General features: G+C 40.0%; 1 protein-coding gene across 1 annotated transcript; it reads left to right on the top strand.

Moving 5' to 3' along the window:
* The first annotated feature begins 95 nt into the window (after positions 1-95).
* Positions 96-27,419, top strand: emc1 (ER membrane protein complex subunit 1). Its single transcript, XM_072586449.1, has 22 exons — positions 96-265; positions 2,691-2,818; positions 2,919-2,984; positions 3,354-3,447; positions 4,618-4,746; positions 5,374-5,500; positions 6,603-6,752; positions 7,391-7,558; positions 8,160-8,231; positions 11,218-11,316; positions 11,799-11,895; positions 12,808-12,924; positions 15,701-15,900; positions 17,829-17,978; positions 19,181-19,342; positions 19,994-20,113; positions 21,124-21,261; positions 22,270-22,443; positions 23,361-23,571; positions 24,055-24,139; positions 24,708-24,837; positions 25,810-27,419. Exons 1-22 carry the CDS (start codon positions 177-179, stop codon positions 25,987-25,989), a joined length of 2,886 nt encoding a protein of 961 aa, XP_072442550.1. The 5' UTR covers positions 96-176; the 3' UTR covers positions 25,990-27,419.
* Positions 27,420-27,945: the final 526 nt, after the last annotated feature.

Below are 27,945 nucleotides of genomic sequence, written 5' to 3' on the forward strand. Positions count from 1 at the left end.
ATTAAAAACAACTTCTGAGTATTGTTTATATCTGCACACTGGGTTCGCACATAAAAGTCTGCCGAGTAGTATTTCGTGTTTTCTGGGATGTTGGAGGACCAAACTCCGCGAGCATTCTGGGATTGTGGAGGACTGTTGTCTCTGTACATTCTGGGATATTGGAGGACCGAGCAGTGATGGTGGTTCTCTCTGAGATTTGGCTTCTTTTCGCTCTCTTTGAGTTTTCAGCGGCGATTTACGAGGATCAAGTCGGGAAATTCGACTGGTGAGTTCCTAGGAGGAGAAGCCACTGCTTCCTGGAGGGTTGTATTATAAATAAGAATGTTGTTGTTGTTGTTGTTATCCTGGAGCCGAAGCTTGCCCTTTCCCTTAGGAACCGGGTTTGGAAGGGCCTCGGGGGGGGGGAGGGAGCGACTGGTTAGTTTTATTCCAAGTACTTGGGGTAGGGGCGGGAACAGACCGCCTATGCTGCCGCCACTCTCCGAATCCCAAACCTGTTGAGGAAGAGGCGGAATTCGTGACTAATGCAAATTCATTGAAAACCCTGTCAATTGACTGGAATTCGATAAAGTTTGAGTTTAATCTTAATTTGCAAAATAAGAATATAGAGAGGCAACATAAACCAAATTGTACAGTTTTAAGGGTGTGCTGGAACAGAGCGATTTGAAGAGATACGGTGCAACTGGTTGTACTAATAGGAAGGTTCATAAACACAAGGCACACATTTAAGGCATAGTAATTCACGTTTTTAAAGCAGTGAATTATTATCACTTCGAAATGTTCAGCATGAAAAAGTGGTGGAAGAAACTTCAATAGTAACTTTCAAAATGTAATTTGATAAAATAAACGAGTATTTTGCATCAGGATTTACTCTGGAGAAGGACATGGAAGATATATAATATAGGAAAGTAGATGGTGACATCTTGAAAAATGTCCATTTACAGAGGAGGTGGTACTAGATGTGTTAAAACGCATAAAGATGGATAAACCTCTAGGACCTGAGTAGGTGTATCCTAGAACAATGTGGGAAGCTAGGGAAGTGATTGCTAGGCTCCTTGCTGAGATATTTGTATCATCGATAGTTAGAGGCGAGGTTCTGAAAGACTGGAGATTGGCTAATGTGGTAAGGACATGCCAGGGGACTATAGACCAGTGAGCCTGACATCGGTGGTGGGGCAGTTGTTGGAGGGAACCCTGAGGAACAGGATTTACATGTATTTGGAAAGGCAAGGACTGATTAGGGATAGTTAGCATGACTTTGTGCATGGGAAACCATGTCTCACAAACTTGATTGAAGTTTTTGAAGAAGTAACAAAGAGGATTGATGAGGGCAGAGTGGTGGACATGATATATGTATAATATATAGGCTTCAGTAAGGAGTTCGACAGGGTTCCTCATGATAGGCTGCTCAGCAAGGTTAGATCACATGGAATGCAAGGAGAAGTAGCCATTTGGATACAGAACTGGCTTGAAGGTAGAAGACTGAAGGGAGTGGTGGAGGATTTCATTTCAGACGGGAGGTGGTGTGCCACAGGGATCGGTGCTGAGTCCACTACGTTTTGTCATTTATATAAATAATTTGAATGTGAACATAGGCAATATAGTTAGTAAGTTTGCAGATGGCAGTATAGTGGACTGTGAAGAAGGTTACCGCAGAATACAACGGGATCTTGATCTAATGGGCCAATGGGCTGAGGAGTGGCAGATGGAGTTTAATTTAGACAAATGTGAGGCGGTGCATTTTGGAAAGGTAAAGCAGGGCTGAACTTTTACACTTAATGGTAAAGTCTCAAGGAGTACTGCTGAACAAAGAGATTTTATAGTGCAGGTTCGTAGTTCCTTGAAAGTGGAGTTGTAGGTAGATAGGATAGTGAAGAAAGTGTTTAGTATGCTTTCCTTTATTGGTCATGAGAATTGAGTACAGGAGTTGGGAGGTAGTGTGTGGCTGCACAGACATTGTTTGGACCACTTTTGGAATATTGTGTGCATTTCTGGTCTCCCTCTTATCAGAAGAAAGCTGTGAAACCTGAAAGGGTTCAGAAAAGAGTTTCAAGTAAAATGCAAGGATTGGAGGATTTGAGCTATAGGGAGAGGCTGAATAGGCTAGGGCTGTTTTCCCTGGAGTGTTGGAGGCTGAGGAGTGACCTTATAAAATCATGAGGGGCATGGATATGGTAAATAGATAAGGTCTTTCCCTGGGTTGGGGAGTCCAGAATTAGAGGGCGTATGTTTAGGTTGAGAGAGGAAAGATATAAAAGGGTCCTAATGGGTAACATTTTCACAGAGGGTGGTGTGTGTATGGAATGAGCTGCCAGAGGAGATAGTAGAGGCTGGTACAATGACAACACTTAAAAGGCATCTGGATGGGTATATGAATAGGAAGGGTTGACAAGTGCTGGCAAATGGGGCTAGATTAATTTAGGATATCTGATTGCTATGGATGAGTTGGATCGAAGGGTCTATTTCCATGCTGTATACCTCTGTGTCTAAGTAATCTTCAACATTGATGGTCCACGGGGAAAGAGTCGGAAAGTGACTAAGTGGATTGCTTTTTCCAAAAAGGTGGCATAGATGTGGTGTTTTGAATATTATCTTTCTATTTTGACACATTTTGAATTAGTGCTGTTATCACTATTTTCTGCAGTGGCCAAATACATGCTGTTACATTACATCTATTTTAATTTTTTAAGGCGACGCCAATATGTTGGAAAGCCTCGGTTTGCACATTTTGATACACCTACACAAAATGCAAGGAAACTCATGGTTACTACAGAGAATAACGTGATTGCTTCTCTCAACTTGAGAAATGGAGAGATCAGTGAGTGTTGTTCAGTTGACATTGCAGTAACTTATTCCACTGTGTGCAGATTACAAACCATCACTAACCTCGACATTGTTGTTTTTGTTTTGATTTGCAGTCTGGCGTCAGGTGGATAAACAAGGTCCTGAGGGAAATGTGGATCTGATGTTGTTCCATGGACAGGGTGGGTGTGGTTTGTTCAACTCTATAAAATTTGTGCTGTGCATATGGCTGTCTGGGAGTTCTGATTTTTCTGTGGAAGCTGATTACAGCATTATGTTGTTCAACTTTGTGTAGGATTAATTCTATTTGCAATTAGATCATTAATCTGATGTTGGTGACCTCGAATGAGGACAATGGAAAAGTGGTGAACGACAAAAAAGTAGCAGATGGAATTAACATGGGTTTAAAAATAGTTAAATCCGAATTATTCTCTAAAGCAAGAGTTTGCTGATTCATTTTGTAATGTTACACTAAATCTTAACTGTTCTGTGAATTCAAATTAGAGATTTTTATGGGTTCAACAAGGTTTAGTGACTTTGCTTTTTCATAGATGCATTGACTGTGTCAGGAAGAGGGCGATTGTTGCGCTCATGGGATATGAACATTGGTGGTTTGAACTGGGAGATCTTGCTTGAGCCTGGAAGGTGAGAACTGTGTAGCTATTATGGCATTGGCACCCAAAAATGAATGAGTATACTTAAAGGAACAAACTCTCAATGAGGGTTTTTTCCTGCCGCTTGAGATCATAGCTTCTTACATTTTCTTTGTTATTGCTTTGGTTATACATGATAGTAATTGTGCAATGGATTCTAGCTAATGCCACCATAATAAGAGCACTTTAATATTAAACATTTCTCAAGTCCTTGATCTACTGAAATATTGATTTAAGTCATCAATCGTAGAGATGCTTCAACATGGCACCTTACTTAGACTTTGTCCAATACGTGGTTGAAACCAACAGAGCAGGAAGCTACTGAGTCCTGTCCCCAGTCTGGCAGTCTGAGTGGCTCAGGATAGAGGAAGAGGACAGTGAGTTGCATCAATACCATATCCCTATTCAATAAATCTTGTTGGAATCTTTGTATGTGAAGAAAAGGTCAGAGTCCTATCAGCCTTGACAAGGATGCCGTTGTGGCCATATTGTCTGCTGGAAATGTCTAACAGGTGGATGTGGCTGATCATTTGACCAGAAGAAAACCCTTATTACTGAGCCACTGTATTCTTTTGTGGAAGGGAAATATTGGAGAAAAGAGCAAAAAAAAAAAAATTTTTCTTAACTGCTGCTATGAAGTACCAGATCATTTAGATGACTCCGGTCAGTGACTTTTCAGACTAACCAATGATTATTCCTTGGCATTAAACCTGCAGGAAAACATTAAGATTAGAAACATTAGTTTTGCTTTATCAATCTTTCTTAGTGCCAAGGGTGGAGAAAGATTGATGGCTAGAGTTAGTTTGGTGACCTTGAAACTAAATTTAATTCATTACATCAAAGTGGAACTGTACTCTTCCAAAAAAAAAAGAATTGGCTGGAGTCTATTTATGGAATGTAAGCGATTCATATCTAACACACTGGTTACCTAGGAATGAATTATGATAGAATTTTATTAAAGAGAGAGGTTCAGTGATGGTGCTCTTACAGTTCATTTTGGTCCTAAGTTTGGATCTTGGATAGTGATGGTAGAGGCTCCAATATTTTCATCACACAGTTGACCAGTAGTCTCTCCCACTCTTATCACATGCAATTGATCTGTGTTGGAAGGATTATAGTAATGACTGTTATTGCTTGTCTGATTTTTATAAGTTTGTTTCAGTTTTCAGACGGGTTCTCTTGTTGGCTCTGCTGAAGGAGTAAAGTACATCGCCATTCTGAAGAAAGCCTCCATTTCCCTCCATTATCTCACAAATGGTCATCAGAAGTGGAGTGAAGCTTTACCAGAAAGGTAAAGAGGTTGCATCTGAACTGACGTCTATTGTGATGTTAGGATATTTTATGCATGATATAATCAGGCTTTGCATTATATATAGCAAATCTTGGAGAGACAAGGTTACAGTCAGAGCTTTGTAGAAGGCCACTGCCTCACTCGTGCTAATGATGTGTGTATTTCTGCTAATGCAGAATCACAAGGGACTTTGAACTGTGGTTCAAGATCTTACATTTTCTGCTTTGTAGGTAGTATCTGCAGAATCTGTCTTTTCTATTTAACGCCAACTTGAGGTGAACTAGCATAAAATAGTTTTAATTTAACTTTTGTACTCTAGTTTCTATGTCTTGCACTGCTCTTGAATCCGTGCTCCCTGGTAAGAGCAGCTGTTTTCTGTCATAATGTAAGGAAAATGTAATTTGACTGCTCTCATACTGATTTGAAACATAACTTGCCTCTCTTGATGCCTGCGTTGCCAAGCCTATCCAAAAGAATCTAGGCAATTGAAGGTTTCTAAATAGTTTTTTTGTTGTCGAGTGGTAGTACATTTCATATTAAAATTCACATTTGCATATTTAAAGATGGGAGGAATTGTTGATCAGGTGATTATGTGGGTATAATGTATCTCCATGTTTAAACTTTCAGTGAAAAGGTCCAATATCAGCTCCTGTACTCATCAGGAAGTGGTGCAGTATATTTAGTGGGGATGGTTGCTGGCTCTCATCTTGTCGTCATTCGGTATGACATTGAGGATGGAAAAATCATTGAACAGGTGAGGTTGCTTTGGAAGTAGGGGGTTGAATACAATAGAGATGTGAGCATTTGTATTGAAGTAAAGCAATAGGAGAAAGTAGTTGCAGAGCAAGCAGTGCCTGTTGATGGAATTAACTTGGTGCTTTTTATGAGCGACTTGAGTTCACATTCAATCTGGTTCACTCCTATAGTTTTACTCTTCGGTGAAGATCTGATTGCAAGTCCTGTTAGAGGATGCAAACTCTCTTCGATTGCTGAAACATAAATTAAACATAATTCTAGGTATTTAATGTTTTAACATTGCTTTTATTCATTTCTGTCCTTTTCAGCTCATTTTCCTTCCTGATTGTATTCATGCCTTTCTAGAGTACAGTAATCTGTTGATAATTTGTCCAAGTGGCCATTTTTCACATTTGTATGTTTCAAGGAGAGGGTGAAGAAATTAATTTGATTATGGTCCCATGACATAATCTCTGATCCACCCCATACTGCAATCACAATGCAGACTTTCAATGTAGTGTTAAATAATTAGCGAGAGAGAATCCTGGCTAATTTATTGCCCACCAAACTGAGTGGCTTGACTGCAGTCAATTGAGAGGACAGATAAAAATCAACCATATTACTGTGAATGTCTGGAGTCACATGTAGAACAGACAGACAAGGGTGATAAATTTTCTCCATAGAAAGGATGTTTGTGAATCACATGGGCTTTTATGACAATTGACAATGGTTAGCTGGTTGCCAATAGATCAGCTTTTAATTCTAGATATTTTTATTTGAATTCAACTTGTACCAAATGCTATGGTGGGATTTGAACCCATGTCTTTGTCACTATTTGACCCATTGTGCCAGACTATTTCTCCTGAGGAGCACTTCATGTGCCACTATTCTGCTGTCCCAACCCCACACCACACCTTACAGATTGCTCCCCTTCAGGCAGTTCAGAAGTCAGGAGTAGCGAAAAGCACAAGCTGTCTGCATTTGTCTCACCATGAAACTGGAGAACTGAGCACATTGCAAAAGTGATGAGCCATTAGCTTCCTACCTTCAACCATTGTACAAAGTAGCAAGGAAATGAGCTTTTTCTCTTTGATACCAAATTTCCATTATTTCCTGTTCAGGTGACTGTATCAGCCCCCTGGATTCGACGTTTGTGGGACCTTTGTGGGATTGTTGCAGATGGGATCTTGACATGCATAGACAGGGAATCTCACTCTCTTTGGATATTGCCATTGGAATCTGAACATGAACCCGAGCAGATTCTTTTACAGGTGAGGACTCCGTATCGCACTGTGGGTCACCCATTCCTATTCATCCCGAATCTGTATGATGCAAGTACTTTAATTTTGGAGATCATCTTTTTAGTTTTAATTTATTTTGCTCCTCATTCTGTTCTCCAGTTTGATTTTTGTTATTTTCATATGGGTGGGCACCTGAATTCAGGCCATTGATGGTGCTCTTATGAGGTATGAATGTGTTTGCATCTTGTTTCCTTGAAAGGTTTCTTTTCTCCACCTTTTGAGGGAGAGCTTTCCCTTAATTCATTATCTTCCACAGCTGTGAATTATGGGAACCTCTATCAAATCACAGCTGGCTACGGAATCTTGCTAAGTAATGTGATGTTTGAAAACGACAAGTTTGCAGGGCAGGTTGTAATTTTAATTGAAGCACTGGAAACATTTTCACAAATATGTCTTGGTGGTCTTTTGGTCTGAGAATTCAAGTGTCTTTGCCTTGTGAGAGTCATGCTTTTTCAGCAGTGATGCTTAATTGCTGAACTGTTTATGGTTGCTGCACGATTTGGGAACAAAAACAATTTTAAGGTTTGGTTTGGGAAGAGTTAATCTTTTTGTTTTTGTTGCTTTCATCTTCACTGCCTCTCGCATTTCCCTCTATTTCTCCCTTGTAGTCTCTAGAGCTGGAACTTCCTGAAAAGTTTGAGGGAAAGATTTTAACAACCCAGTCATCTCCGTTGGTGGCATCGTCTGCTCAATTCTGCCTTCAATTGTCAGAGTCCCATTACGCATTATTACAGCTGCATGAGGGTGTAGTTACCCTACTACGTGACTTTGTGCAGGTGAGAAATGAACGACCATTGAATGCTGAATACTCCACGTAGGATAGCTGCTGTTGTAAATATATAGCTATCAGAAAGACCATGTGGTCCAAGTCTAGTAACTGCTTGCTTTATTGTGTAGAATTGCTCTTGAGAAATGTTGTTTGGTCTCTGATTATCTTTAATCTTTGTTTTGAAGCTTGGCATCTATTCTAATGGGAGACAGTTACCAGCTGGGCCACATCACTTTGTTTTGCTGGCCCTAAAACATTGAAGAGAATGAATTTCTCCTGCTGGGACACTTTAAAATCAGATCTTTAAAGATAAATTAAATCAAGTAGGACTCATTCTGGGAAGCTTTTAAAATATTAATATATTTGTGGAGTCTAAGTTGAAGAATTTTAATGGCATATATGTATCTTGAATTTGTTTTATGCTGAAGAAAATAGTTGAGAGTTAGGACACTGACAATAGCACATTTATTGTGAGAATGGGGGAAGAATGAGGTAAGTGGATTTGCATTTTTAGGACTAGTCAGATGTCGTAGTAATTTCTGTTCTTATTCATTTCTGTATCTTTACTTACTGTTGTTCTTTCAGCCTAATTGAGTCCCTTTTTGCAGGCTGTGTTAGTTTCCTTTGCTACAACTGGTGACAAAGTGGTGACAGCTGTAATGACAGCCAAAAACAAAACGGTAAGGACCTTCTTCAAACTGAAGTGAAATGCATTTTGTATTGTAGGCTGGCTTTAACTTATTGAAACTTTGCTGTAACTGTGCTGGGAACTTTCAGCACCATGTAAAGGGAGTTTTACACTGGAACTAACCTACGTTGTCCTTGCCCTACTATACAGAGAAAGTGAGGATTATAGATACTGGAGATCAGAGTTGAGAGTGTGGTGCTGGAAAAGCATAGCAGGTCAGGCAGCATCTGAGGAGCAGGCAAATCTAAGTTTTGGGCATAAGCCCTTCATCAGGAAAGAGACTTGTGGGTGTACAGATAGCTGAGAAAGCGATAGGTGGATGAAGATGGGGGGGTAGATAGATGGGAAAGGTGATGGACAGGTCAGGAAAGCGGTGCTGAGTTGGAGGCTTGGGACCGGGATAATGTGAGGGGAGGGGAAATGAGGAAGCTGTTGAAATCCACATTTATCCCATGGTGTTTGCAGGGTCCCAAGGCAGAATATGAGGCCTTCTTTCTCCAGGCGTTGGGTGGTAACGTTTGCTGGTGGAGGCCCAAGACCCACATGTCCTTGACTGAGTGGGAGGGAGAGTTGAAGTGTTCCACCACGGGGTGGTGGGGTTGGTGGGTGTGGGTGTCCCAGAGATGTTCTCTGAAATGATCCGCAAGAAGGCGTCCTGTCTCCCCAATGTAGAAGAGACCACATCGGGTGCAACGGATAGAGTAGATGTCATTGGTAGAGGTATAGGTGAATTTCTGTCGAATGTGGAAGGATCCTTTGGGGCCTTGGATGGAGGTAAGAGTTGAACCCTTCCACCCCACCAACCTCTGCATATGTTGCATCATCCTCCGCCATTTCTGCCACCTCCAAATGGAACACACCACCAGAGATATATTTCCCTTCCCACCCCTATCAGTGTTCCGGAGAGACCATTCCCTCCATGACTCCCTCGTCAGATCCATGCCCCCACCAGCCCACACCCCACTTCTGGCACCTTACCCTGCCACTGCAGGAATTGCAAAACCTGCACTGACACCATTCCACTCACTTACATCCAAGGCCCCAAAGGATCCTTCCACATGTGACAGAAATTTACCTGTACCTCTACCAATGACATCTACCGTATCTGTTGCACCCGATCTGGTCTCCTCTACACCGGGGAGACAGGACGCCGCCTTGCAGGTTGTTTCAGAGAACATCTCTGGGACATCTGCACTCACCAACCCCATCACCCCGTGGCTGAACACTTCAACTCCCCCTCCCACTCCATCAAGGACATGCAGGTCCTGGACCACCACCACTGCCAAACTGTTACCATCAGATGCCTGGAGGAAGAATGTCTCATATTCTGCCCTGGGACCCAGCAACTACACGGGATGAATGTGGATTTCAACAGTGTCCTCATTTTCCCCACCACCACCCCCCTCGATTATCTCAGTCCCAAGCATCCAACTCGACACCACCCTCCTGTCATGGAGATGTACAGCATCCATCACCTTTCCCATCTTTCCACTCCAACGCCCCTGACCTATCACCTTCTCCCTCACCTTCATCTACCTATCGCTTTCTCAGCTACCTTAACCCCACCCCCCATTTATATCTCAGCCCCCCTGCCCACAAGCCTCATTCCTGATGAAGAGCTTATGCCTGAACCGTCGATTCTCCTGCTTCTCGGATGATACCTGATCAGTTGAGCTTTTCCAGCACCACACAGTTGCCCTAATGTACACCTTGAATGCTGAGCTGGAAAAATCTCAAAGACAACAGTCTCGACAACCTCAGAAATGTCAAGAGTTAAGTGAAATAAATGAGAGTTTAAAAATGATAGATGGATATGATTGAACTGAAATGAGTTAGAAAATTAAGTTAAAATTGGAAAACATTTAAAATCAAGACCTTTTAGCAAGTCATCCGTAGATTATCCATCACCCTCTTGCTGGACAAGGTAACTCAGGTAATGTATAGTTTGAAAAGGTAAGGAATGTTATACCTTAAAATGCATTCTTCTGCTAATGTCACAGTCTTGTTCTTAATTAAAACAAGTAAGTTATGCAGAGAATGTCAAACATTTCAAACATGTTTTTGTTACCAAATGATCCTAATAACCATGTAACGCTGCAGGTTCTTTTACATTTGGAGTTGATATGGATCTGATTGCAGATGACTGACACATCTGTCCAGACTTGCTGTCCTTGGATTAGAAAATGAAGCTAATTTGACCCAATACACAAGTGTGCACATGTAGCAAGGATTTTAGTCGCACTCTTGGCTCCAAGTCCAAATGTTCTTCATTCAAGCTGTGTTCCAGAGATTGATCACATAATCTCACTGACACTCCAGTGCTGAACCAAGCAAATGCTATATTTTCAGTGATGTTCTTTCAATGTGATGTTAAATTGACAGCCCCATCTGTCCCCACAAGTGAACAAAAACAAAACTCATTCAAAGAAGATCGGGGGAGGTTCTCCTTGCAGCCTTGGTCAATAGTTTTGCAACCAGAATGCTTGCTTAGAATATTTATGCAGACATGGTTGCTGAAATCTTAAGACATCCCATTTCCTTTCCTGCTCCTACTCCAATATGGATATTTTCTAATTAACCTGTTCATAGATGGTATGCCATACCTCCTGGAGCAGGTGTAACTTGAATCAATATGTCCTGGCTCAGTGTTAGGGACACAGTGGGTGCACCATGAGAGTCTCGGCCCACTCCAGTGTAATATCGATTGGCCCCGTGGGTCAGGACACAGGCTGGCTATTTTAGAATCCATATCTTAGTATGGAAACAGACCCTCCGGCCCAACAAGTGCACACCAACCCTCCGAAGAGTATCCCACCCAAACCCATTCCCCATTATCTTACTTTTACCCCTGATTAATGCACCGAGCCTACACATCCCTGAACACTATGGGCAATTTAGCACGGCCAACACTGCTACATGTTGGGAGGGTTTGCCTGTAAAGTTTTTTTTTGGATTGCATAGTTCATTATGTCTTTCAGGCTTTTGGTATCAATCTGTATTCGGCAGAGAATGGTAGACGGCTGTTGGACACAGCTATGAACTTTAACCTGGATCCAAACTGTGGCCAACCTGAACAGGTGAGGTTTTGATTAAGGCAGTAGTTTGAGGGATGGGTACGAGTAGAGATTAAAAGGTGTTTGAATCCTTGCAGGGCAAGGGTTCACAAGGACCCTGGGTGTGAGGGTGGTTTCTGGGCAAAAACACAAGGGTGGATGCTGTGAGAGATGAGGGGACACGAGGTGAAGATGATGTGTAGAAGAAGCTGGGATCAGCCACACTTCTTTACTGCACTGGTTTCATGTAAGAACAGAAGCCAAAGTGGGGTTCACAGATACCTGCCTGAATGAATAAAGCAGCTGCAGGTGTATCATTGTTGAACTGTTGCAAAGTAACAAACTTGGAACTTCGTTGCAGTCACACACAGGCTCTGTTTTATTTCAGTTTCCCTGTGTATGTTATAAATGAAGTAGAAGAAACATTTCTAGCACTTTCACAAAAATATGAGATTCCCTTGTGACCTTTGGTGCAGTGTTTCACATGTTTACCTTTTCTCCCTCAGCTCTATATTCATGCATTTCTGAAGAAAGATGATTCTGTTGGCTATCGCGCACTGGTACAGACCCTTGACCATGCATTGATCTTCATCCAGCAACCAGGTGCATGATTAATCTGTGCAGGATCTTGTCTTTTTTGGGTAACTGTATTTGTTGACCCAAGTGTTTTTGCATGTTGAGCTGCTTTCTTGGTATGAATGGCAGTGCTGCAATTTGTAAGGAATTAATAGTGTATTATTGAGGTATTTTCTAAACCCGTCACTTGTTTTAGATTGATTTAAATGTTTAGCCTCTCTCTCAATTTTTAAGTATATTTGATGACTGTTCTATTTATTCCACTGATCTATGATATCGTTGTTATTCAGTACCGCAAGAAATAATTTGAGACGGTACAAGTCAGCAAAAGGGCATGCATTTCTGCATGTTTGCATTTAAGTTGAGTCCCTCAATTTGACTCTTAAATCTCAAAACCTTCACTCATGCTTCTTGTCATTGACTTCCTGTGATGGGCATCAACTCTGAATCAAGAGGGGCTAATTTGCTGCATTGTCTGAATCATGAATTGTGACAATACCACAATTGCATTCCTGTCAATTCTTGGAGGATGGCATATACAGCTTTGCTTTCATTTCTGGTGCCACATGGAATTGAAACAAGATTGTTTAAACCTGAGAAAAGGTCGTGTGGTGTCTCCCCCAGTTAAATTTGAGAAATGGGTGGAATTTATTTCCACTCCATTTATCCATGCACTGAGTTTTAAATTGACCAGTACTGTTGCAGGAAGGTACACAACAAAACCTTGGCTTTGCCACTGAAGGAAAGTCTGGATTGATGGTGAACTGCTCACGTTTGTCTCCCTAAAAGTTGGTGAAAGCAGATTCCACCGTGGGGTGGAATTCAAGTGAGTAGGGCAAATTACAGCAACTGGGCTGTCAGTGGTCACAGCGATTGGCTGCATGTGGTGAAATCTTTGGATTGTAAAATAGGTGTCAGCATTGTCCACTGTTTTTACAGGTCGGATTGTTTGGACACGGGAAGAGGCATTAGCAGAAGTTATTACCATGGAAATGGTCGATTTGCCTCTAACAGGAACACAGGCAGAACTGGAGGGTGAATTTGGGAAGAAAGCAGGTATTGTTTAATGCCCTTGAAACCAACTGTTACTAATTTTATAAGGAAAGGGTAAGGAGTACTTGTGTCATACTTGCAGTTGATAAAAATTAAAATGAAGAGAAACCCTGATCCTTGATAGTAACCGCTTTATCTGTTTCAGTTCATTGTCACTTAATGCGCAGTGAGGGATGGGAATGATTGAGTTGCCATCTCGAAACACAGATTTCAAAACCATTGTTTGCAGTTATGATTAATTGTGGCTGATGGGTAAAATATCTTAACTGTGCTATCTTGGTTACAGATGTAATTGTAATTCTAGAAGTTGAAAACTGAGATTTTTGGATAAATCCTTCAATGAAAAAGCTGACTCCATATTTCTAGGTCACTTGGCAATTTCTTCCACCATTGTGCAAGCCTCTGATTTAGGGTTTGAGTGGAAGTAAATTTCTAACTCATAGTTTGTATTAAATCTGTTGGCTGCAGGCTGGAACATTTTTCCTGTGATCAGCAAACTGTGATTTGGTTTGCTGAATCGTGAATCCGTTTTGGGTGTAGCATTGAGTACAGTAGTGCAGCACACTGTCAGTAAAATGGTCTTCAGTTGTTCTCTGTAGTACAGCTGAGATTTTGACTTATCATTTTACATTTGATTTTAGCAGGCAATCACACATCAATTTAACTTTGGTGGTTGGGAAACTTCCAAAAAAACAAGAATTCTCGGCAAAAGTAGTAGTCACCTGGACAAATTTGTATTTAATTAAGGAGATGCAGAATGGATTTTGTAAAAGAAAAGCATGTTTCACAACCAACCTAATGGAGGAATTTGATGTGGTAACAGAGGAATCATCAGGGAAATGCTGTAGATGTGATATAGATGGAGTTAGAGAAGACAATTGATATTGTACCACATAACTGTTTTAAAAGCAAGTTTGAACTCATGGAATGAAAGGGATAGTGGCAACATGTGTACAAAATTCACTGAGAGAAAGGAAGCAGTGCAATAGTTAATAGATTTTGGATGGTGGGGGATCACTGAAGGGATCTTTGTTTTTCTGAAATATATTTATCAACTAGACCTTTGTTAAAAGGCACAATTTCAAAATTTGTAGAGAAATTTGAAAGCTTTGTAATTTGTAAAGAGGATAGTGTAGAAGTTGAAAAGGACTTAGAGAAGTTGATGGAGTGGGTGGACAGGTGGCAGATAAAGTTCAATGTGGCGAGGTGTAAGGTGATACATTTTGATAGAAAGTACATGGAGAGACAGTATAAAAGAAAGGGTACTACGCTAAAGGGTGTGCAGGAGTAGAGAGACCCAGATGGATATGTGCAAAAGTTATTGAAGGTTGTGGGCCAAGTTGTTAGAGCAATTAATGAAACATACAATATCCTATTTTGTTAATAGGGGCACAGAGTACAAAGATAAGAGTTAATGTTGAACTTGTATAAAACATTAGTTTGGCCTCAACTTTGTGTCCAATTCTGGGCACCACACTTTAGAAAGGATGTGAAGGTATTTGATAAGAATGTGGAAAATGTTGACAAAAATAATTCCCAGGCTGAAACAGTTCAATTATGAGAATAAATTGCTGACAACGGAATCCTTGTCCTTGGAGAAATGAAGGCGAAGAAGACATCTGCTCCAAATATTCAAAATGGTGAGACATCTGGACAGAGTAAATAGAAAATATTCCCACTTATGAAAGGATTGAGAGGGCATAGATTTAAAGTAATGTGTAAATAAAGCAAAGGTCATATGAGGAAAATCTTTTTCATAACGGTGAGTGGTTATGAGCAGCCTGAGAGTTAATGAAGGTAGGTTCACTTGAGGTGTTCTGAGGGGAATTAGATTGTTTCTTTCCAACTCACCAATTGCAAGATTATAGGAGAGAAAATGCAGGAAAGCTACAGAATGGGCTGAGTGACTTCCTCCTTCTGTTCTGTAACAGCTGAGATTCAATTACATTAATGTAATGGCCTGACAGCTGTAGCTGACATTGTCTTTATTGTTGGTTTATGAGAGGATGCTGCATGTTATGTATTGCCGGTATCTCATTTCATATACTTGCACCAATATTCTTCAAAGCTGCAATGCCATGCTAGTTTCTCACTGTCGTTTGGTTCCATTGGTCACAGGACGTTTCCCAGTTATAAGCTCAATTTACATCTTAAGAGTAGAAGAGCAAAAGCTAAAATTGCTGGACATTTTCTTATCATTCAAGAGTCATCTCCTGCCTAATGTTTAAGCGTCTTTTGAAATTCCCTTGTAAACAATGAGATGGCAATGTTGTAGATGCAGTGAAGGTTTATGCTACACGTTCAACTCTTAAATACTGCTTTCTTTGTTCATGCTGCCGTGGAACCAGCTGCACAAGGTATTATGTTTAATTGATAAATTTGTTGTGTCATTGTCTTTTGGAAATTGCAAACATGTTTTCAGAACATCCATTAAAGTAGAAACTTTCTTTGGTAATCTGCGTTGTTTGAGGACTGAATTAGACACCAAGTTATTTGCTTTGTTAATGTTCAAATTCTAAAATGTGAATTGTACCAGCTTTAATTGTTGGCTGATCACAAAGCCTCCTGTTATATGTTAAAATCTCTTTGTTTGGGGTGGTTGTGAGTGGACATGGCTGTGAGTGGTAGTGTTAGGTGGAAGAGGACTAATGACTGCTTTTGAGATGTTACCCAGACTGATGTAAGATCACTGTCCTAATGTACTTATGAATGGGGGGTGTTGCGTACAATGAAACTTGCTTACCATATCCACTTTCTGACACTTGATGTATTCTGACAGATGGTCCAATGGCAATGTTTATGAAGAGACTGTCCTCCCAGCTAATCCTTCTACAAGCATGGACTTCCCAGCTGCTTAAAATGTTTTATGATGCACGAAAACCACGTAGCCACTCAAAGAATGAAATAACAATAGAGAACCTGGCCCGGGATGAGTTTAATCTGCAGAAGATGATGGTGATGGTGACAGCGTCTGGAAAGGTATTGATCCTGAGTCACAGTCTTGCATTGTTATGTTTCCCATTTAATACTCAATATTCTGCTTCATATCCACACAATCACAGCTTAAAGCTGTGAATATCAGTTAGTTGACAACCTATCGCAACAGCACCTGATCCTATCCTCAGTTGCTCCCAGGGACGTTCCAGCATCAACACCTAGATTATGATGAAGAGCAGATTTTAATATGAAACTAAAGAGTTGTGGTCACCTATCATTCTTGATGCTGGGTTAACATTTTGTTTTAATTATGTGATGGAGAATAATATTTTGGATTCCAGTATGAGCTTTATATCCTGCATAGAATCGTTTCATTGGTATCCCAAAGTAATTTTATGGCTTCATTCAGTGGTCTGAAAATTTTTTATCTGGTTGACATACTTAACTTTTCATACTGATCTGACTCTGACCTCCATACATCTTGTAATGACATCTCCTTTCCAGCAGCTATTGTGCCACAATGATCTTCTCACTTTATTTTACGCAATTGAATCTTCCAGATTTGAATGAGTATAAGTAACCAACTTGCAGTCTTTTGGGAATATGGGAAAGCTTGGTGACTGACTGGAAATTCATAGACATTCTGTTGATGAATTTATAGTGGGAGAGTCAGTTCATTTTTAAATACAGTACAGCAAACCTTTTATTAACCGGCACATATGGTACCATTAAGAGGATAAGGAAGAGTTATGCATAACCACAGTAAACCCTGACCAAACAAAGCCAGATAGCAACATCCCTTAAAAAAAATCAATGTGAGAACACACAGTAAATAATAGAAATGTTATGCAGCGGGATACACATCACTGTTACGCTTTATTTACAGCACAGTGTTATGGACTAGGCCAGACCACCCAAAACGTTCCTAAGCAGGCAGCCCAGACCATAACTTTGCACTTTGTTTCAGTAGGCCTACAGTGAAAATTACCCAGAGTAAGTTAGCGAGATTGACTACTAGATTTTAAAACAGACAAACGCTTATTCACAAAATTACCCAATGAAACACAAAGAACAGAATCAAGAACCCCTACAGAACTCAATATATCCAAACTAGACTTCATTATGCTGTTCTGGGTACACACAACAGTCCCAATAAGCAAACCCACTTTAAAACCCAGTATAAATGGAACACATTTTCACAGGTTGAAGTTGAAGGGCAGAAAGAGAGAGTTTCCACACAGCTCCCTGCTGAACTCCACTCCAGTTCAAGACTAAACTGCTCAGCTAGAGAGCTGACCACTCCCCTTTCATTATACAGGTCACTTCTAAAACATGACCACTTTGGCCTGAAGTCTCATCTGTTTAGATTTAAACAAAAGGCCTCTCAAAATCTTTTTCATCTGTACCAAACCAGACTGATTGGAGCCTGGCCTGATTTATTACCCCTCTGAAAAATATCAAGGACAGAACATCCTTGAGCCAAGGAACAGATTTTAGGGGAAAAAAAAGAGACTAGCTTTGTGACAACAGATACTGAGACATTGCAGTAGATTGTGCTGTTTGAGTTATATAATTTTTGCCCGTTTATTAAGAGTGCCAGTTAAAATAAAGTTTGCTGTATAAAGGTACTCAATGTACTAGAAAAGCCAGAGACTGAACAGAGAATGTGAGGATGAAAGCAGAGTGGGGGACAGAAAGATATAAGGTCATAATGTATATAACTTGTATATTTCAGGCCTGCACACTATTATATTAAATTTTATTATGGATCTGACATGAGCATTTGATGTGAGCACCTGACAATATATCAGGTATTCATCAGTTCGAACCTGTTGTATTTCCAGCACTTGCATATTCATTTCACATTTGTTTCTCTGACATTGTTAAATGCTCCCATGCATGATGTGTAATGCTGTTCTGTGCTCAACACTCTATCCGATGCTTTCAGTGCCAAATTGTTTCTCTTCCAGCTCTTTGGGATTGACAGTAGCTCTGGGACTATTTTGTGGAAGCAATACTTTGAGAATGTGAAACCAGGATCCTCCTTCAAATTGGCTGTGCAACGAACGACAGCTCACTTCCCCCATCCGCCACAGTGTACCCTGATTATTAAGGACAAGGTCAGACCGCAAACCCGACTACAAATCTGCTCATGGGGCTTGTGCATCATGTGATCTGACCATTACAATGTAGTTTCAGCTTCAAGGGTTTCATGATTTCTGATGTTGTAGTATCTCGATTCTGGTACTGAAAATATTCACACTAATTGAGGAGAGATCTGCATTTGTTGGGGTGGGGCTTCATTCAGTGCAAAAGGAAAATATCCTCTGTTTTTGTAATGTTATATACTCAGGTTTAATATTAGACTATAGTTTTTTTAAAAATTGCTTACTAAGCTTGAAGTATGACGCTTGAAGCTTTCACTAAATGTTCAATCTCTTGGTTTTGAAGAAGTGTATGGATCTTTATATTTGAGGTGCCTCTGATCTGAGATGATTTGTGGTTTCCATGTTAGAAAGGTTAGAGATGAGTTATATTTGGGGAAAAAAAAAGGTCTTGTATTAACATAGCAGATTTCACAAACTCAGGACATCCCAAAATGCATTGCAGCCAATTAAGTAACTTTTATTGAACAGTTACTATTCTAATTTAGGAAACATGTCAGTAAATTGGATGTAAGGTTGCATCAAAAGCCAAAGATATTATAACCAGGTCAGGACACGCAAAAAAAACTACTCTGTTCTTCTTTGAATATTGCCATGCATTCAACAAAAAATTCAGGTAGTGCCTTGATTCACCATCCAATTTGAATATCATCCCCACTGATGGCATGTGGCTTTGTTGGTACTGTGTTTTGATGGTGCGTTTACCTATCTGTCCTGACCATCTGCTAATGATGCATTTGCTCAGTACTGATGTTCTGACGATGCAGTATTTTCTCAACACTGCCAGTCCTATTACAGTGCCCAATCAGCACTGCCCTACTGACAGCTGCTGCTTGGGGAGTGCATGATTCATTGACTGATTCCAGATTCAATAAAATACAATGAAATATGGGCCGTAAGAGAGCTGCTGTCACTGGAGAGGGAAAGCAAAGTGTTTCTAAGGGCTTTCTTTTTTTAAACTTTCTCTGTGCCCACCATGCAGGGATAAGCAGACAGTAACTGGAGCAATGTTTAATGTTCTTGAAAGGTGCTAGATTAACACATGACAAAAGCTCCACTGTTGACCAGTTACCTAGTGTGCTGCTGTTCACTTCATGTGAGGTTTTCAATTTAAACAAAACTACTTTTCCTAACTTTGTAAATGACACTCCAACTAGGAAACTCGGCTGAGTTCTCTTCATGTTTTCAATCCGATCTTTGGAAAGCGGAGCCAGATCAATCCACCAGTTCTAACCCGGCCCATTCTTCAGTCTTTGCTGCTTCCGATTATGGACCAAGATTATGCAAAGGTCTTACTCCTGATTGACGATGAACATAAGGTAATTCTGGATGTCATTTTGAGGCTGATGTTAATTCAAAAGGCTTGGCCTCTCAGTATTAATTAGTGTTCTTGGCAATGAGTTGTAGTATTGGCATCTACATTTTGTGGCACTGTTTCAGATCAGTAGGATGCATTGTTAACTTGTCTGAGTGCCAGAACAGTTTCCATGTCTATACTAGTTAATCATGTGTCACAGAAATAGATTATTAATCAAACCACCACTTGTTGAGCCCATTTTTAGCTATGTTATGAGAAATGCTTGGAAGCCGTTTTAATTTTTTCTTTCATCTGTGCTTTGCACTGATCCTTGTTGACACTTAAGTTGTGCTGTCACTTTACTTCTTTGTCTCAACAGTGTGTTTGCAGGCTGCTCAACTATAGCAGGCTTCATAGTGATCATATTCTTGACTTCACCCAGTACCACTCATTTACTGTTGTTAGTTAAATAATCACAAGTAGGAACTGATGATCTCTCTCCCTAAATCAGGTATACTGTGTTTACTAGTCACACACTGGTTGACAATATTTACCTGGCCATACCTCCTATACTTTTTCTGTGACCATGTGCTGGTTCTTGTACTGAATATTGTCTCATGACAAATTAGAATGAAGAAGGAGGTCTAGCTTTGCTGTTTTATTATCATTGCAGGTGACAGTCTTTCCCTCTAGTAGAAATATTCTGCAGCAGCTCCAGGATTCTGCACCTGTAATTTTTTTCTACCTTGTGGATCCTGTTTGGGGGAAGTTAAATGGATTCCGTCTCCACAAGGTAGTGTTGTCAGTTTTACAAACCTCTATTGAAACAATTTGCAGTATCGCTAATGTTTTGTCTTCACATATGTTACTGTCCAAACGTGTTTTAATTCTGATCTAGGTATAGCACATGTGGATAAGTATGGTAGCTAAATTTAGGCACTCTCTTTGTGTAAATAGAATATAAACTGTGACATACTCATCGGTAGTCTTAAGATCTGGAATGTGATTTTAGTTAATGTTGTGGATATAGGTTGGATGTCTTTCTAAAAGTGGAAATTAAACAGCATAATTATATGTATGAAATTAACTTAAATGTCTAAGGTAAACTTTTGAAATACTTTCTCAAGATATGAGGAGTGGATTGGGTATTATTGAGTAGCTTTTGAGACTGTTTTGGAAATTATTTAAAAAATCAAATACATTGGTTGGAAATTGGAGTTGCAGCTGGGGTAAGGATGGTAGATGTCTTTTCCAACATCAAATGAATGTATCAGTTGTGTTTTCGTAGTAATCGAATAGCTTCACAGTAACTTTTATTGATGCTGTCTTCTTATTCAATAATTATTAACCTCGACCTCTAAATCACTAGTCCAGTAACATAACCAAAATATCATTGAATCCAATATATAACCAGTGCACTGATGATCTCTGGTCCACTAACAAGTACTCTAATGTAGTTTGTACGTTACTTGACTCCTAATCCAATGATGTACCTCATCTACCATATACTTGCACTGTCAGGGCCACAGCATTTTCTGGTGAAAGTGATGTGTTGTTCTGTTTGTTCCCTCTTGATTTCCACCGGGTGAATTAATCTCTTACACTGGTTTGGGAAGGATTCGAGTTTCAGAACAGCTGGGGACCATCGTAAATTTATGCTGCATCAATGTGTAAAGAACAGGTTAACTTTTGGTTTTGTGGCATCAACGGAAGTGAAACTTCATTGTCTTTGGAAATGGTGTCTTAGAGAATGAGAACAGGCCTTATCAGCAAGTAGTTTAATAGTGATTTCCTTTCCTGCAGGATCTTAGGACAGAGGAGATCTGGGAGGTGGTGATTCCAACAGAAACACAAAAAATAGTGATTGTGAAAGGAAAACGTTCGAATGAGCATGTGCACTCTCAAGGTCGTGTTATGGGAGATCGCAGTGTCCTCTACAAGGTATTGGCAGCAGGATCATGTCATATTACCAAGTTTCAAACTCCCATGTGTGTAACTACGAAATGTTACTTATTTTAAATATTGTACAACATGAAAAATTCCTGTTTAATTTTAATATTAAATGTATGTTTTCAGCAATAAGGTGTTCAAATATACCATTGACCATAACATGCCATTGCTTTTGCATGCGATATTAGTGCACCATTGGTCTCTATCTGCAATTTGATACAAATCAGTTTCTCCACCTTGGCTTTACCATACAGTAAAGAGCCGACTGTAGTTTTAGTCTTACCTGGGGTTAATGCACACAAAGTAGTGGCTTGTCTGGGATCAGTCTCGATTGTGTCTGATATCTCTAGGTAACCAACTGAATAGTTGAAAATCAAGAACCTAAATATGAGCAGATGCAGTCTCCCCTGACTGGCAAATATATCTGGATTTTGTGCATTGGCCTACTTGACTGATTAATTAGACTCCGGGAACCAGTTTGCAGAGGATGTACACTCTGTGTATGCTCCAATCATCACCACCTTCTGGTTGCCAGCCATTCCCCCCCCCGGTCAAAATGAGGCCATGTGCAAACTGGAAGAACAACACCTTATATTCCACCTTGGGAATGGCCTCAACATGGAGTTCACCAGCTTCAAAATCTCCCCATCACAACTTCCTCCAATGTCCAGCTCTCCCTGCCTCCTTGACCTGACCTAACCTGTCCATCTTTCTTCTCACCTATCCACTCCATCCTTTCCACTGACCAATCACAATGACCCCCTACCTGCATCCACCTATCACGATCCTACCTAACTTTCCCTCAGCCACACCCCTCCCTCTATTTATTTCTAAGCTCCCTTCCCCCTCCCCAGTCGTGATGAAGGATCCCAACCCGAAACATCGACTCTCATGCTCCTCTGATGCTGTTTGACCTTCTGTGCCTTACTACCTCCACACTTTATTGCCATTTTTCAGACTGTCTTCTGTGTAATCTGACAATTGAATCTTGTTTTTCAGTATCTGAATCCTAACTTGCTGGCAGTGGTTACTGAAAGCGTTGATACGCATCATGAACGGACCTTCATTTGTGTCTACCTTATTGATGGGGTGACTGGACGAATCATCCATGAGTCTGTGCAGCGGAAAGCAAGGGGACCAGTTTATGTTGTGCACTCTGAGAACTGGGTGGTGGTAAGGATGTGGAATGTGGTAAACTGTAAATCTGTGGGGGTCTCTGCCCCCAAATAACTGATTGTTCCAAGCTTAAACGTGCTCATCTTACCAAATTACCATTTAGTGGACGGACTTAAGGATTTCTGACTCACTCCTAACCCCTTGTCCAGTTACCTCTACCTTTTTATACCTTCCTCTGCATTTTTAAGAACTGTTTAAAAATTCAGTTATTTAAATTATTCAATTTCAGTTATTCAATTTCTGCCCTGGTATTCCCTGTATTTCTTTTCTGCTCCATGTGCATAGAGGTACCTTGGTTTGTAAAAAAAAATGTATAACGTATGTCTGCGTCTTGTTGGGTTAGTTGGTTTCTGGTGCAATTTACAGTTAAGCCCAATCCAATCAACTAGTTTCTGTCCATTTGTTCTTTCAGAGGGAGCTGTTGCACATCAGTTGGAAGGGTTAAAATCTTGATTCAGTATTTTGAGCAAGTTTGGAGTTAAATAACGTGATTGTGTGGTGAAGAAGCTGTACTTAGTCATAGTTGTAGATTTCTCATCTATTGATTTTTGAGATTTAAATTTTGCAGTAATTGGGGGAAACAAAATGAAGTTCTACACCAGTGTGTGCAGTATCAACCCCATCACTGCACCCCAATCAGGATCTCTATGGGCTGCATTCTATAATGTCTTAGCTATGGGTACAAGATTTCAAGTTGGGGGACATGTGATCTTTTCTTATTTGATATGCAATAAATATGTTGTGTTGGGCATTCTATCAGGGACACGGGTACAGCCCCAAAAAAGTCAAAGGAACTATTTTTTCCTGATCTGTACTGTTCCTTAGCTGCAGTTAATCCAATTTAGATTCTCTGCACTGTCTGGACTATGTACATCAATTCTAATTCTGTTCTGTTATTCCTTTCCCACCACTAGTACCAGTACTGGAACACCAAGTCCCGAAGAAATGAAATGACAGTTTTGGAACTATATGAGGGAACAGAGCAATACAATAGTACTGCGTTCAGCTCACTTGATCGTCCTTTCTCTCCCATCATTTTTCAACAGTCTTACATCTTCCCTTCAGCCATCAGTCTTGTGGAGGCCACAATCACGGACAAAGGCATCACCAGCCGTCACCTGTTGAGTAAGTGACTTTTGGGGTCGATGATGGTGAAGCGGAAATACTACTAGACTAATAATCTAGAGGTCCAGGTTAATGCTCCAGGAACAAAGGTTGAAATCTCAACATAGTTGGTTGAATTTAAGTCCAGATAACAAATGTGGATTTGAAAGCTATTCTCCGTAATGGTAACTGTTATCTTAAAATAACATCTGGTTCACTTCATGTCATATTGGGAAAGAAAGCTACCATCCTTACTGCAGACCCACAGTCATATGGCTGACTCTTCCTCCTCCTGAAATGGCTTACCAAGACAATCAATTATGGTAGTTAAAGGATGGACTAGAAATTTTGGCTTTGCCAGTACCACTCATAAGCATGATGGGTGAATTAACCCTTTTCTGTGCTCTAAGATTCCACAATTCAAGACTTCTCATGGTTGATCTGGGTTAAATTACCTTTTTGTTCGCTACAATTAATCTCAGACTGTGCTTCTCTATCTTTCAGTTGGTCTGCACTCTGGAGGAATTCTTTCTTTGCCAAAAGCATTTCTAGATCCTCGACGGCCAGAGGTTCCATCTGAGCAAAGTCGGTGAGCTGACAAACTTTCTCTCCTAGGTTGGGCACTGATGTGTTTATGGTGCAGAGGCATTGTCTCAAATATGCGATATCTGGTGGTATATACAGTGGAACTTCAATTGTCCGAATGAGATGGGCGGGTAGTATTTTGTTTGGATAATTGATTATTTGGTTAATTGATTCAATGCCTCTCCTCTGGGTTTTCTGAAGTTTCCCTTTTGCTCACTCTGCCTGCCTTGCTGCCTATCTTTTGTCTCAGGGTTTGTTTGTGAGTAGCCACACACACGTGTGTAAGAAACCTGCAGCATTGCTAAAGCCTCCTGCTTCGCCCACTCCAACCCACCGACTCCATAATTCAACGGGATTGACATGGCGAGCATTTGTTATGTCCGCTCCCTGTTCAGGAGACTAAGCAGCAGCACACCATGTGTGCGTTTCTTCTCCTCCTGCACCCCACCCCCCCCACCCCCAACACCAACCCCATGATGCACTTAGATTTGTATTTAGTTAGTGCTGTTGTACTGTTTTGAACTACCAGAAATTAAAGCTATTTTTTCTTACTCCTTTTATGTTATCTTCAGGGAAGAGAACTTGATTCCATATGCTCCAGAACTACCAATCCGATCAGAGTGGTATATTAACTACAATCAGTCTGTTTCCAGAGTGCGGGGAATTTATACAGCTCCTTCTGGTCTGGAGTCCACATGTTTGGTCAGTATGCAATGCAGTCCACATATGGCATTGCATTTTCAGTTTACAATGTCTTCTATCAAAGGACTCTGCCATTCAACCCATTAAGCTTTTTTTTACTGTGAAATGGTGGTCTCTCGGATTATGGATAATATGCTTATTGAGAGAATTTCTCTTCACTACTTTTTATAATTTGCATGTGTCATGATCCATAGATTAATAGGATGTGAGATCTTACTGCTTTATTTTACATTCATCCAATATTCAAATCCTTTATTTTGTTTCCAGCTTCAGTTCATTATAGAGCTTGAATGTTACAGACTACACAGCTGATGGCCTGGTGTTAATTTACAATAGATGAAAGAATATATCCAGTGGACATGTTTGATCCTTCCCTTGTCCTAATTCCCAGAAGAAACAGCATTTGGCCAATCTATGAACTCTTAATTTTCCAAAAAGTGTTGTGTTGTCTTTTTTGAAGAATCAGAAAAGTGGGGTCACTGAAGAAGAATCTGTACAGTGCCCTTTTTAGAGTGCCACTATCCTGAGAAACAAAAGTCAATCAAACTTAAAGAATATGTACAACATTCTCACCAGTTGAAAATCCTATTAGGAACAGGTATCCTATGGCAGCAATTTATATAAGCAAATGAAAATGTATATTACAGTGACACATATGCTTCGTATCACAATTTAATTACTGTTTTTATACACTAGATATCCCAGGTTGTGTAAGTTGTCAAGTGTACTAATGGACACTGTTTGCTCTCCAGTGTCACTTAATATCTTGGCAACGAAGTGCAGCAGGTCATCAGAACAACCTGCGCCTTGTGCTATGACAATCAGAAGCTATACTAAACTGCATTGTGGTCTGATCTTCCAAATCCCAGACTAGTGTCAGATGAACGTGTTTTGTATTTATGGTAGGGTTCACCATATGTCACCAATTAGCAATGTTGAAATCAATTTGGTGATTTTTCTTTTTTATTGTAGGTTGTCGTCTATGGACTGGACATCTTCCAGACTCGTGTTTACCCATCAAAGCAGTTTGATGTTCTAAAAGATGATTACGACTATGTGCTCATCAGCAGTGTCCTGTTTGGGTTGGTTTTTACAACCATGATCACGAAGCGCCTTGCCCAAGTGAAACTCTTGAACCGAGCTTGGCGATAGATACCTTTGGCAGTGAAGAAAGTGATGTCTTGTAGCAGAGCGGAACAGAAGTTGGGTGTAACTCTAATCAGGGATCTCGATAGAGTTGATACCCATGTACATACAATGTATATTTTTTGTAACACACTCTCTCACTATGAGAAGCAGAGTGATGGACACTTTCAAAAGTAGATTTTTAAAAAAATTGGTTTAATTGCTGTAAAGAAAATAATTGAACTGTTTCTATTAATCAGAAATTTTTTTGAGATGAAAGGTATTTTTGTTCCTGCAGAGCTTGGAGTTAATAGGGGAGCTATTGAAAGTGATGTTATGATTAATAGCAAAGCTGAACTTGAATGTTTCCCAAAACTGTGCTTTAAATCTTTTAGCTTTTGTTGTGTTCTGGAACTAGTTGATATTTAACAATAGAACATGGATGTTGCATCCTGCTCAGGTTCCCCTTAAACATGAATGCTGGAGAGTAGTTTCATTGTTCAATCATTGGACAAAAGCCTCGGGCTTGTACACAATTTAAGTTGTCCACCATTCTGGTTTGTTTCCTCGGCCATTGTTCCCAATGTTCCTTTGTTATACAGAGTTTGAAATGTTGTCAAAATGTCTGATTTGTAATGCTGAGGCACTGCCACCAGATGTTGCTCAAGTTGTCTTTTTCATCTGGATAGGCACTGATTCCACATGGTGTATGGAGGTTGTACTACACCCTTCGTCCTTGGGCATTATCTTCAGTTCCAACACTCCTAAGTGGATAATAAATTGGCAAATTTTATTTTAGTGCCATGTTTCTGTTGATTTCCTCCCAGTGTAATTACAATCCCATTTTGCAGTGTTGCATGTTGATGGTATTCGTGAGGAGTGGTTGTTAGATGATTGCTGACTGAGTATTTACATTAATTTGAAATAGTTGTTCATTGTTTCGATTGAAATTTTGAAGTTTGCGTGCAAAGGAGATGTGGGGTGTGTGTGCATGTACCTTGAGCGTCAACTGACAAATGTCTTGAAATACAAAAATATACAGAAAAATTTTAACAGTTGCAACTTGCAAGTGTACCCTAGGAATAGAGGATTTTGATTGTTGATTATTTTAATTTATGACGTTTAGTATTTAAGTCCTGAAAATCTTGACTGGGTTTTAGAGCCAACTTAAAATGTGCAATGGTTGAGTCATTGAACAGGATTAATGCCTGATGTGTGAATATCTGAGATTCTAATCATGTGCCCAAGTTTCAGCATTGTTTTGTGTGAAATGGGTTAGAATGACAGTGATCTTTGGGTTAGTTACATGTCTTTCCCATTCCTGTAATTCTATTGAAGTCATATCAAAAACATTGATACTTGAAACTAATACATGGAAATCTGTTAAATAGTAAATATTAATTTGTTTTATGGGTTGTTTTTGAAACCATGAATAAAATGTTACTGTAACATGGAAATTGTGTTTTTGAGCTTCAGGTGGAGATTGTAACATTTTCCTAAATATTATGCTTTCAGCAGTTAATACATTAACGAGAACTAAATCCACAATAATGCTTCCTAAATAGTTTTTAAATTCTAAATCTAATGGGAGAAGTCTCATGCAGTAAATGTCACTGTTGGTGTCTGCTTTCCAACAGTGAGTTTGATTGTAACAGCTGATCTTCCATTTAATATCCAGTATGTGTTCCTGCTGAAATGCATTTCCACCATCACTTTGAAGGGTCCCTAGACATCCTAATACAATGATAGCATCCCTGCCCATGAACAGGGAAACCTGGATTCAAGTCCTACTGCTTCAAACCTGCGTGATAACATCCCTGAATGGCTTGATTAGAAAAATAGGTATGAGGTTGTCTTCAACCATATTTGGAGTAAATACATTAAATATATCAGTGAAATAGGAAGACCCCACAAACAGCAATGTAATGAGTAACTGTGTTTTAGTTGTGTTGGCTGACAAAATAGTTGGTTAGGGCTTCTATG

The sequence above is a fragment of the Chiloscyllium punctatum genome, chromosome 16, assembly GCF_047496795.1.
Source record: "Chiloscyllium punctatum isolate Juve2018m chromosome 16, sChiPun1.3, whole genome shotgun sequence".
NCBI lineage: Eukaryota > Metazoa > Chordata > Chondrichthyes > Orectolobiformes > Hemiscylliidae > Chiloscyllium > Chiloscyllium punctatum.